General features: G+C 45.9%; 1 protein-coding gene across 1 annotated transcript in view; it reads left to right on the forward strand.

Moving 5' to 3' along the window:
- The first annotated feature begins 444 nt into the window (after nt 1–444).
- BGN (biglycan) overlaps nt 445–13,087 on the forward strand; it is a 98,414-nt gene continuing 85,771 nt past the window's right edge. Inside the window, exon 1 of the mRNA XM_082263027.1 lies at nt 445–713. Coding sequence (XP_082119153.1) covers nt 455–713 — 259 coding nt within the window. The 5' untranslated portion in view covers nt 445–454. The remainder of the gene's footprint in view (nt 714–13,087) is intronic.

Below are 13,087 nucleotides of genomic sequence, written 5' to 3' on the forward strand. Positions count from 1 at the left end.
CGATGTAGGTATTACTCCCTTCTCCAAAAAATTGTCTCTGATTTCCTAAAAGGAGGAGGTAGAAGCAAAATTGTTTAAAGAAGAAAAACCGAGTCAAATTGCACTTTAATTTTACCTAGTATCAGTCTATTGCAATCTCCTATACCAGGCGAGGCAAAAGCAGCACAAGAAGCCAACAAATAGGAGAAGGAGCAATAGTGACAAAGATGAGCTGGTTAGTGTGCTCCGTCTTCTTTCACTGTCCAGTCATATGATAGAGGTGAGGAGACTTGTAAGTGAGAGTGAAACGATGCTGTGGAACAGCTCAAAGAGGTTTCAGTAGTACTTAAGAGGTAAAAGCATTGGTTGTATATTTCATTTTTTAAGTTATTTGCAATAAACTTTTTTAAATATTCTAACATACAAACATAACTGACCGCTTACTTCTTTTCATTTTAGGTTAACTTGGGAAATAATGAAGGTTCTACTTCTTATATGCACCTCTGTGCTTCTCTGCAATGCCCTGCCTTTTGAGCAAAGAGGATTCTGGGACTTTTCCATGGACGATGGGCTAACAATGATGAGAGATGAGGCAAATGAGGAGGGTTCAGGAATTGGTACTCCTACTCCTGGGAAAGAAAAACCCGATCTCTTTCCACCTCTTGTCCCTCCAATGGACCTGTGTCCCTTTGGGTGCCAGTGCCACTTGCGTGTGGTCCAATGCTCTGATCTGGGTGAGTTCCCGTTAATAAATGGATGTTGAAAAATGTTAGATGGGCAACCATAAAGGGGCTTTCAGATCCAAAATGTGGAGGGGCGTATGCTGCTTAGTGGAGACATATTCTTTGCACCTTGCCATTGCAGTGCTTCTGGGCCACACCCGTATAATTCTGGGGCCACCAGAGGATGCAGATCTGGTTGGATTTTATAAAGGTCCTTTCTGAAAACCCATTACCCACCTACATTTAAACTGGAATGCTCTTGGACTTCTTCTTAAAAGTGGAAACCCTCTTTAAATCCCAATACTGGTTTGCTGGCAGATTTAATATTTAAATCTGTACAACAAAATTATACATTGTGGAATTAATGGATAGCTAGAAGAATATAGAAGGTTGTCATTGTTGTCCATTTTTAAAAAGGGGCTGCCATGCCTATCTGGTCATTTTAGCTATCTTTGAAGGACTGATCAATAGAAAAATTGCAGATCCAAAGTTCTGACTTTCAAATTTGTATGCCTGTTCCGGGTCAGTAACTGAAAAGGTGTTGAAACCATATACAGTCATTGTAGTGATATGGATCCATAGAAATCTAAAAAAAATATGTATATGAAATAGTAAACTTATGCGCTAGAATGAGGTAAGCGACACTCTGGAAACTCAAGAAGAAAAATAAAATCAGACGTGGAACTCCTCTGAGCAAGCAGCTAATTTGATAGTGTCCCCACGTATCACAATAATTGTATAAGCAGAAAATCAGCGCTCAACTCTAAATGAGGTGGACCACTCTATCTGCCTCCACAAATAAATAAATCACCTATTGATCTTAACTCAAAAGCTGTAGACTACATAAAGATCCGATAATAAATAAATCTATAAATGTGTTCGTGAGCTTCTAAAAATAATAAGATGCAGTGATAGCATAATCAGAAAAGTAAAAACGTGGGTGATAACAAAACGATGAAAAGGATAAATCAAGTAATAATCCCAAAACGGATGGTCTGCTCAGTCCAAACCTCTGTGATACTTAAAGGATAAAGTGATTGACAGTGAAGAACAAATTATGTGTGAATAGTATCTTAATAAATATGATGGCAGCAAAAAAACAAAATTAGAAAAAATTATATAAGAATAGCAGCAATCAATAATAATATCAATTCAGGCATACATAAGTGCCAACCAAACGGATTAAATGTCAAAAGTGCAGCAGTGCTAAACGTAAGGTGCATAAATGTCCAAGAAATAACTTAAAAGTTCAATAAGGTGATTAAGGTGCAAAGTGCCAGGAAATTCAGTAGTAAATACAGGTGAAATCAACAGGTGAGATCACACTTCCAATCACAGAAAAATGGACGTGTCCCGGTGAGCTCGCAATCCAACACCAAGTGCAGTGGCTGCTCACCTCCACAACACTCAAACAGAGCGTTAAAACACTGTGGTCCAAGCTCCTCTTAATCTTCAGAAATACGCTTGTTTCCCTTCAGCTGTTTTTGGCTTAGTGATTCAGGATCAAAACTCGTCACAATATGGGTCCGTGCAGATCTCCCTCAATCCATCTATCTAGCACTCAGACAAGAGAGGCTCTCATGGTGCAGTACATCAGGGTATATATTTATTAGGTAAAAGATACAAACTACTTACTACAACGAAGATAATACAGTGCAGTTCAATCTCCAGTACAACCGCCGATACGGTGAGCTCCGAGGCTTCCGGTCTCGGCCGAAGACCGGAAGTGACGTCAATACGGCTTGTCCTGACGCGTTGCGCTACGAACACGCTTAGCTTTTTCAAAAAGCTTTGAAAAAGCTATGTGTGTTCGTAGCGCAACGCGTCAGGGACAAGCCGTGTTGACGTCACTTCCGGCCTTCGGCCGAGACCGGAAGCCTCGGAGCTCACCGCATCGGCGGTTGTACTGGAGATTGAACTGCACTGTATTATCTTTGTTGTAGTAAGTAGTTTGCATCTTTTACCTAATAAATATATACCCTGATGTACTGCACCATGAGAGCCTCTCTTGTCTGAGTGCTAGATAGATGGATGTGGGAAGGGGCACCTGAAAAAAGTGACTGGAGGACCAAGTGAAAACCCTCTGAATCCCTGTAGCATCCAGGAAAAGCTTCAACTAGGAGATGTCAAACAGTCAAAGAGTGATCACAATCCTGTAGGAAAAACTTTTCATCTAGTCACCTAGTATGGCTGCCATTTTTTGTTACTCAATTACCAAGTTCTTGACTAGGGTTATGTTAGGTTGAGAGGACCATCAAGCTTTTGCAATGATTTGCTTAGCTGCTGTAAAAAAAAAAAAAAAAAATGCAAAATGATTCTTCGTGGTGAGGCAGTACAAAAAGAACCAAAAAACATATTTGCCCAAGCAGCCATCTGCTATTAGAAGGCAATGCTGTATTCTTCAGTACTTTGGAGGTGGACTTTCCTTTGTACTGTGGTTCCCTTTGTACTGCCTCATTGGGTCCTTTGAAAAGAATTATCTTTTTTTTTTTTTTTTTTTTTTACAGTATTCAGTTCCTAATGGGCAACGTACATGTAGTACTTTGTCCCATCTTCCTAGGTGCCCTGTAATGTTAGCTACAATGTCAACCCTTAAAGCGGTGTTCCAGCCTCCCCTCTCCCCCTCCAAAAATTAAAAGTCAGCAGCTACACACACTGTAGCTGCTGACTTTTAATATTAGGACACTTACCTGTCCTGGAGTCCAGCGATGTCAGCACCCGATGTTTCCAGGAGGCTGTCGGGTGCTGCTGCCGCCATTGCCGGTGAGGGAACCCGGCAGGGAAGCCTTGCGGCTTCACGGGCGTGCCCCTAATGCGCATGCGCGAAGCGCGCTGCTCATTCGGATTGACTTGGCGGCAGGGGAAGGAGGAGGGGGCAAAAACTTCAGAGGGACAGCGCCGCGTGCCATCTCCCGGAAGTGAGGAAGGGTACCTGTCAAAAACAGGTACCCGCCCCCCCTCCCCCCTGAAATGTGGCACCAGAGGAGGGGGAGAAGCAAATGAGTGGAAGTTCCACTTTTGGGTGGAACTCCACTTTAATGTGAATTTATAATAGGAGTTGTAAATTCAGAAGGTTTTTTTATCTTAATGCATTCTATGCATTAAGATAAAAAAAACTTCTGTGTGCAGCAGCCCCCCTCAGCCCTCCTAACACTTACCTGAGGGCCCTCTCTGTCGAGCGATGGGCACGAGTGTCTCAGCCGTCCAACATTTTCCCTACTGATTGGCTGAGACACAGCAGGTGTGCCATGTGCTACAGCTGCTGCTGTCAATGAAAGTCAGCTAGCCAATCAGGAGAGAAAGGGGGTGGGCGCGGGGCTCCGTGTCTGAATGGACAAAGGGAGCTGTGACTTGGCTCAGGTGCCCCCATGGCCAGCTGCTTGCTCTGGGGGCACTGAACAAGAGGGAGGGGCCAGGATCACAGAAGAGGGACTCGAGAAGAGGTGGATCTGGGCTGCTCTGTGTATATCCACTGCAACGGAGCAGGTAAGTATAACATGCTTGTTATTTTTATAGGAAAAAAAAAACAGACTTTACAATCGTTTTAATTTCTCAAGGATCTGATATCAGATGGGTTATTCTGCCACTAAAGGCAAATTGCCAGCAGCTGGATCTCTAAAAATGCCATTGCTCCCTGTATAGTCAGATGTACTGGGGTGTTGCACCATCACTGGCCCAAAGGCTGCTGAATCTAGATGCAATGTAAGTGACATCTCGCTCTCTCAGCTACCGAGAGGGACAAATAGGCATTCTCTTCGCAATCCTGTCCCTGGCGGTAGAGTCACTCATCTAACATAAGCCTAAAAGCTTACAGACACCTGCTGCTCATTTACATTATAAGGCTGGCAAGCTGCCAAGGGTCTGTTCTCTTTGTCTGTATTGTAAACTTTGAAAAATAATTTCTCCACAATCTTTATAGATACAGAGATGGATGAGGGCTTGTTAACAGTGTTTTTACTGCTTGTTTGAACTATGTAAATGTTAGTGCATTATCTAGGCAAAGGCTAATTTTAATGGATTTCAAAGCCTGTTATCATACAGTTTAACACTACATTTACTGAATCTTTTGAACAGTTCCTGGCCAAGGCCTAGGACCAAAACAGTGTCAAAGCGGAACTCCAGTCAAAACTTTTTCAGGAGGGGGAGGCAGAGTAAGAAAGAACCTCTTTAAAATGTAATTGCTGCCTGTGTCATTGTTGCCACCAGGGCAATAAGGAGAAATCCTTCCTATACAGACATGTGTGGGTAGGTGCTGTGTGGTGCGACAGCAAAAATGCTCAAGAGTCCAGGAGCAGTGAAACAGGAATCTATTGTAATTGAAAGTTAAGCAATAAAATAAAAATTTTCAAAATAAAAGTTCAGCAATTCACAACATGCCCGAGGGGAAGGCCATCTGGCCAGGAACACTCACAGAATGTAACAGTGATGAATCAGTAGCAGTAGGTCACAGGTATGCTGACAGCGTCTGTCTCGAGGAACTGAATGTGGCCTGGTCTGTCCGTACCCAAGTGGGGAGTCTTCCAGGTAGAATGGTATGTCCCTGCACCTTCCCTAATCCTTTGGAACCTCTCCCTGATGCTAAACACTGTCTCTAACAGACAGGTGACCTGTCCCCACTGTAGCCACTCGTGCAAATGAGCACCAAGTCCTGGAACCTGACCCAAGAGTCACATGGGGTGCCATTATCCAATGAGATAGCTGCCCCCTGGGACTCAGGAAACTATAGAGGAACTATATTTCCCTTGACTCCCTCTCCCTCTGCAATGTGCCTTTGTGGTTGAGCGCCACCTGCAGTGGAGAAAATAGACTGTACTGTGGACTATAGAAAATAGACTGCCTACACATGGGTAGGTGCTTAGGGTTAGATCCATTGTCATTTTTTTTACTGTCTCTGCAACAGGAATACCAGTGAAACCTTCCAATGAAGGTGAAGTCTACAATAAAATCCTGCTCTAACCTTCCACCATGGGAACTATGTTCACTTTGAAGAGATTTCCTCCCTTTAACTGCACTCTCAAGGACAGAAAGTTAAGTTACATTTTAACAGCAGGACACAGCAACTAGAAATAATCCAATGGCGGTTTTAACCTTTCCTTACTCTATCTGGAACTAAAAATAAAGGTTTTGGTTTTACATTCACTTTAACAATAAGTGGCTGGATTCACTCTAAGGGAATTTGTAGATTCATGGAGATTTTTGCTATGGAGTTGGCAATGTACAGTAAATAGCAGGTGTTAAATCACTGAATGTCTCCACTGTTGATTGCTCAGCAATACATGGTGCACACTGTAAAAATCATATACAGAGAGAAATTAGTTTCTTTATTTTAATCAGTCCATTTTTATATAAGACAACATTTTTAAGGATGTTATGCTTTCAAGATGAGCCTTTGTTTAAAGTGTATAAATTACTGTTGTTGTGAATGTCATAGGTGGCATTCTTTATGTGTGAAATCCAGACACTGTTTTTTAAATGAATAGCAGAAAGCAACTAGGAAAGCCAAAAGACAACAATACTATTTTAAATATACCCTGTGGGGTGCCTAGACAAGTCTTATGTGATGATATTCAAAGTGCATTGCTTAAGTGTACTTATGATAAGACGTGATATGATTGTACTGTATCTTATTAGGTTGCTGGGAAAAACTGGATTTTTGCTTTATAGTAATATCCTTTTCTCTGATGTTCATTGATGGACACAGCTCCATATTTTCTTGACTCTTGGGTTTATTATGTCCCCTACAGGAGGCGTAGGACACTAGGAAGAAAAAAGTTTGACTACAACCGTAGGGCAGTCTCACTTCCTGATATAGGTCTTCATTTTTGTAACAATCAGTGTCAGAAGTATATATAACCCAACTCAATAGAAGGATGGGTGTTGTGCCCGTCAATGAACATCAGAGAAAAGGATTTTACGGTAAGACAAAAATCTAGTTTTCTCCTCCATTCATTAACGGACACAGCTCCATATCTTCTTGACCCTCGGGACGTCCCAAAACATGAGGGTGGGAAGAATACAGCAATAAACATACTTCCCAAAGGCTAAACATAGCCTACCTGGGAAAACAGGAGCTCAACCAGGAACCAACTAGAGCTCACCTGACAAAAAAATACACCCTCAAAGAGGACTAATCCTCTTCAACAGCGGCCTGCAAAACCTTGTGGCCAAAGGCAGAATCCGCAGATGCCAACACCTCCACCTTTAAAGTTTCGTGAAAGTGTGCACGGACAACCAGGTGGCCACCTCACAAACCTGCACCATTGACTCCCGATGACGGAAGGCCGAAGAAGCACTAAGCGCCCTAAAAGAATGCGTCTTAACAGGGAAAGGAGGATCCTGACCCTTAACAGAACAGGCCTGCACCACCGTCTGCCTGATCAATCTGGAAATGGTCACAGTAGATGCGGCCAGCCCCTTACGGGGTCCATCCATAAGGACAAACAGGGAATCCGATTTTTGTAACCACTCAATTGCTGCCAGGTACACCCTGATTGCCCGAACCACATCCAAGAATATAACGCTATCTCTGCTTAGGGTGCTTAGGTTTAGGGCACAAGGAAGGCAACACAATGTCTTCATTTAAAGGGAAACCAGAGACGACCTTAGGAAAGAACAACTGGCAGGGACGAAGCACCACTTTGTCTCTGTGAACCACCAGGTAAGGTGAACGACAAGACAACGCAGCCAACTCTGACACACTGCGTGCAGAAGTAATTGCCACCAAGAAGGCTACCTTATGTGACAAAGTAAGCAGAGAAAGCTCACAAATATTTTCAAAAGGCAGTTTCTTAAGAACAGACAGCACCAGATTGAAGTCCCAACGGAGACCTCACCCCCTGAACAAAGGTGTGAACCAAGGAATTAGTGGCCAACGAGCGTTGAAAGAAATTGCCAGGGTCAAAATCTAGCCTTGGATGGTACCCAAGGCCAAACGCTGATCTGCACCTCTTTGAAGAGACTCCAAAAAACGAGACACCGAAAAGGAACAGGAGGGGAACCCCCCCCCCCCCCCCCGAGACTCACACCATGCAATGTACACTCTCCAGACTCGATTATAAATCTTCCTAGAAGTAGATTTTCTAGCTTTTAACAGCGTAGGATTCATTGAATGAGACACCCCTCTATCCTTCAGCACCTGGCTTTCAATAGCCAAGCCGTTAAAGCCAGCAACTGTAAAGCAGAATGGAAGATTGGCCCTTGAGCTAAAAGATCTTCTCTGAGAGGGAGTCTCCAAGGGACATCGGTGACCAGCCATACTAGATCTGCGTACCAAGACTGGCGAGGCGAGTCTGGGGCCAATGGGATGACCGGAATCACTTCTGCCTCGATTCTTTGGAGGAGTCTTGGCAGAAGTGTTATCGGAGGAAAAAAGCATATATCAGATGATACTGACCCCAAGGGGCCCCCAGAGCGTCTGTGGCGTCAGCCAGAGATTCTCGAGATCTTGGAATCGAACCTTTGTACCTTCCTGTTGAGACGGGAGGCCAACAGGTCCACATTGGGAGTCCCCCACCAGAGACACAGTTGATGAAACACCCATGGTTGAAAAGACTATTCTCTCTGATCCAACACCTGCCAACTGAGGTAATCCGCCTGCCAATTTTCAACCCCTTGAATATGCCCAGCAGAGAGGGCTGAAACAAAGCGTTCTGCCCACCTTAGAATGCCGGCTACTTCCCGGGATGCTAGGACATTTTTAGTGCCCCCTTGATAATTGACATATGCCATGGCTGTCGCATTGTGCCATTGAATCCTTACCGGGCGCCCCTGCAGACGATCCATCTATTGGGACGGGCAAAACCTGATCACCCGAATTTCCAGGATATTGATCGACAGACTGGACTCCTCCAAAGTCCAAAGCCCCTGAGCAAAATTCATGCCCAAGACACCTCCCCAACCAGACAGGCTGGCATCTGTGGTGACCACCGTACAAATACAGGGGGAGAAAGGATTTTCCCTGTCAAAGCTCCAGGGAACGGAGTCACCAGATCAGGAAGCCCTCGTACCCCGGCTCAACAGGATCACATTGTCTAGAGACTGTGGGTTCTTGTTCCATTTGGCAAGAATCTCTCTTTGCAGAGGTCTGGTACAGAACCGAGCAAAAAGAACAGGCTCAAAGGTGGAGACCATAAGGCACAGCACTTGCAGGCAAGTCCTGAGAGATGTCCCCCAGTTGGACAACAGGAGCCGAATCATATCCTGCAACTTCGGGAGTTTCACCTCCAGAAGAAACACCCGGGCTGAGGCTAAGTCCAGGGTGAGGCCAAGGTAGTCCAGTTTGGTGGACGGGACCAGAGCTAATTTTTTGAAATTCAGTTTCCATCTGAACGATTGCAAGGTTCACACAGAAATTTCCAGATTGACTTTTAAGGCATGCAGAGAATCTGCTCCCAGAAGGAGGTCGTCCAGTTACCCCAGTACCGCAATCCCCTTCTGCCATAGCAATGCTAACACCGGGGCCAAAACTTTTGTAAACACCCAAGGAGCTGAGGCGAGACCAAAGTGTAATGCCACGAATTGATAATGCTCCTCGCCCAGGGCAAAGCAAAGGAAACGCTGATGCCCGACATATATTTGGATATGAAGGTAAGCGCCCCTGATATCGATGGAGGCCAGAAAATCCTCTTGATAAAGGGACACCACTACCGAGGAAATGGACTCCATCCGAAATTTCTGAACCCGCACAAAGCGGTTCAAGGCCTTAAGGTCCAGGATTGGACAGACCTTGCCTTCCTTCCTGGGAACAGTAAAAAGGTTTGAATATAACCCCTGAGAGCGTTCCGATTCTAGAACCGGTACAGTGACCCCTTGTGAGAGCAGATCTTGTACTGCCCCGGGAAGACCTCACAGTCGATCTGAGGGCAAACGCAGGTTGTAAGGGAAGAACCTCTTTGAAGGTAAGGACCGAAACTCGATTTTGTAACCGGACCGAATCAACTTGTGGACCAATTTGTCTTGAATCAAGGAGGTCCACGGATCCGGGAAAGAAGCGAAGACGTCCCCCCACTCCAGATATGGGTGAAGGCGCCCCTTCAGGCAGAAGTGGGCTTGTCTGCAGGTCCGGAGGAACCTACTCTCGGCTAACCAGGTCATGGCTTCTTAAAATGCCCTGCATGGCTTCGGGCGGATTTCGATCCCTTGTCCTGAGATCCTGAGGGACGAAAGGGCCCCATATGGGCTGAGAAGAAAGGGCCACGTTTGGGACTAGACTCTTTGTTCTTGGTAGTCTGCTGAAGCCTCCTACATGGAGGCTCTGAACAGGCGATCTTCTACAAAAAAGAGTGACTAAGTCAGTACCTTCTTGGAAGCCTGGTCCGCAGACCAATATTTCAGCCATAGCATGCGGCGAAGGGTCACATCTGTCACGGACACCCTGCAGGCTAAGGGGCCACATCCAGAGAGGCATCACAGATATACTGCAACCCCTGGACCCACTGGTCCGCCAGCCCTGTCAGGTCAGGAGGAGGCTGTCCCCCTTCCAAATCCTGGCGCAGAAGCTTTGCCCATTCCATTAAGGTCTGGAAAACCAAGGTTATGGCAAACACTGGCATCAGAATGGAACCGGCCATGGTAAAAATGTATCAGACCAGAGATTCAGCTCTCTTGTCAAAAGGATCCCTAAAGGACAGAGTCCTTCACCAGGAGAAGGGTGGCTTTATTTAACCTAGAAACCTGAGAGTCCACCACAGGTGGTACTGCCAGTTTCTTTAACAGGGACTCTTCAAAAGAAAACCTTCTAGGGAAACACTTAGGTACCCTGACAGTGCGCTTTGGGGAATCCCACTGACTTGCGACAATGTTGTAGAAATAGGTGGGAAAGGGAAATACCTTTGTCGCCTTTTATGCTCTGCGGGTACCAAAATGTACCAGTGCAGCCGATGCAGCAGTAGCTGTTTCCTCCAATTTCAAAGTTTCCCGCACTTATACAATCAGTGCATCCACTAGCGCCTTTTCATGCGTGGCTGTAGTGGAAGAGGAATCATCCTCACTGTCAGAGGACTCAGGGTGCGTAGATGCAGACCCAGGAGGGTGACCCGCGTCTGCAGCAGCCAAATCAACCTCAGAATCTGAGGAGACAGAGGATGCAGGTGAAGGCGGGGGACATTGTTTGCTCGTCCTATTTTGGAGGGCCATATCTAACTTGGACACTAGTAACTGCAGGTCTGCCTTCATCGCAGACAAAGCGGACTGGGACCTAGAGGGCCCGCAGCCTCTGAGAGAGGGTCAGGTGGTAACACGTGCTCCAGGGACTTCATGGGTTAACCTGGGGACTGCCAACAAGAAATAGGAAAATTGCTTTTAAAGTTCCATCCCCCCCCCCCCACTGCACCAGCAGCACCACAGGTCCCAGCGCACCAAGCTACCGCTATAATCGAAAGAGGGAGCCGTTTTACAAACACAGGGACTCACCACCACCTATTCAGGTACAGAGACAGAGTGTCAAGCTGCATGCTGTCCGCCGATCAGAGAGAAAGAGAAAGGAACACTAGACTACACTACACACTAGACACTAGAGCCCCACCACTGATCACCACTCCATAGGCTTCAAAAACATGGCTGCTGTTGATATCAATGGGAAACTACAAGAAGATGCCAACCGAACTAAAAAAAACATGGCCGCCGAGACATACAACAGCCATCCACGACAAAATGGTGGCTTCTGGGACGCACAGAGGATCCCCAGGTACACTTGGGCAGCAAGGAGGGGCCCTGGCAGAAGCCCCCACCGGGACCATTCCTCCCAAAAACCGCATTTTGAGCAGCCTGCGGCACCCCCCGGCCCCCAGCTCGACACCCCCACACATACATTACAGGCCTATCCCCCCCCGAGTGGGGGAGGAGGGGGGGGGCTAGGTGTGGGTAAATGAGGGGTGATCCGCAGAGGGACCTTGATAGTGAGGAGGAGTGCTATGTGGAAAGGAAGGGCACTCAGGGGTCTGATCAGCCCAGGGAGGGGCCCACGTTTACCCCGAAAAACCACCAGAGGGGAGGGAGACACTACTCACCACACCTTGGGATCAGGCGGGCACCACTCCAGGCAGACCACAGCACCATCTTGAAATGGGGGTGATGCGGGCAAAGAGGCACGCAACGACTCAGGTCATGACCAGGGTCGAGACCAGGGCTATGTGTCCTCATGAGGCGTTTACTCGCCGGCCAGCCCCCGTCCAGTGGGGATATGTTGCAGCCGACCTAACGCAGAGCTGAGGTCGGGTCATGCTCGCTGGCTGGACTGGGGAGACCGTAAGGATCTTGGATATCCAGTCCACCGCCCAGTCCAGCAGATGATTGTAGTTCTCACAGGAACAGAAAATAATAAAAGAAGCAAAAAAATTCAATGTAAAAAAAACCCAAAATGCTAGGACCAGAGAACCCAGCAAGGTACTAGGTCCTTACTCCTGACTAGGCAGAAAAAAAAACAGAGACCTATAGCAGGAAGTGGGAGTATACCCCCTGGGACTGCCCCATGAGCGTAGTCAAACTTTTTTTTCGCCTAGTGTCCTACTCCTGTAGGGGGCAGCATAAACCAAAGGGTCAAGAAGACATGCAATGAACCAAAGAGAAAAATAATTACATTTTCTGAAAATCAATTGGATAATAATAACTGGCATCTTGGGACCCATTTATACTAAATGTGTGTCAGATGGGTGCTTGGACCCCTCCCTTTGTAATACAGATCTTAACAGGACTTCTATCCATCGGACAAAAAACAAGGGGTAGTAGGGGCCAAGAGAGGACCCAAGAAAGCGGGACTATACCGGCATAACTGGTGGTTGCAGGAATACACATACAACACTCATATATGTATAAGCAATGAAGCAATGAATGCGAAACGCGTCGAATTATCCAGGGACCAATAGTCTGCAAAATATATATTAGAATCCAGTAGTGTGGTATTTTGGTACACAGTTATCATACACACACGGACCGGTATATCTTTTATGTACTGTATGTCTTGTTGTCATGTTTTTTATTCTTTTGTAATAAAATGAATATATTTTTTATACATATATGAGTGTTGTATTTGTATTCCTGCAACCACCAGTTATGCCGGTATAGTCCCGCTTTCTTGGGTCCTCTCTTGGCCCCTACTACCCCTTGTTTTTTGTCCTAGTTTCTTGGGGATGATGGCGTACATTTCACGGTATCCATTTTTTTTACTTCTATCCATCATTGCAATGAATGAAAGTGTTGTTAACTTGGTTAGTAGTTGAATGGTAGCCCAAACATTGGTCTTGCACAGGAACCCTTTGGTGATTTCTTCCAATGTGGCCTTATCCTTTTGGAATGTCCCACCAGTAGAAGAAAAAGGAGCACCCGTAACTGCCATATTAAAGCCATGGTGGTTCAGTTGTTTGGAAAAACCTACAAAATGGTGTTTCACA

This window comes from Pelophylax lessonae, assembly GCF_965119305.1.
Source record: "Pelophylax lessonae genome assembly, chromosome: 7".
NCBI classification, from domain to species: Eukaryota; Metazoa; Chordata; class Amphibia; order Anura; family Ranidae; genus Pelophylax; species Pelophylax lessonae.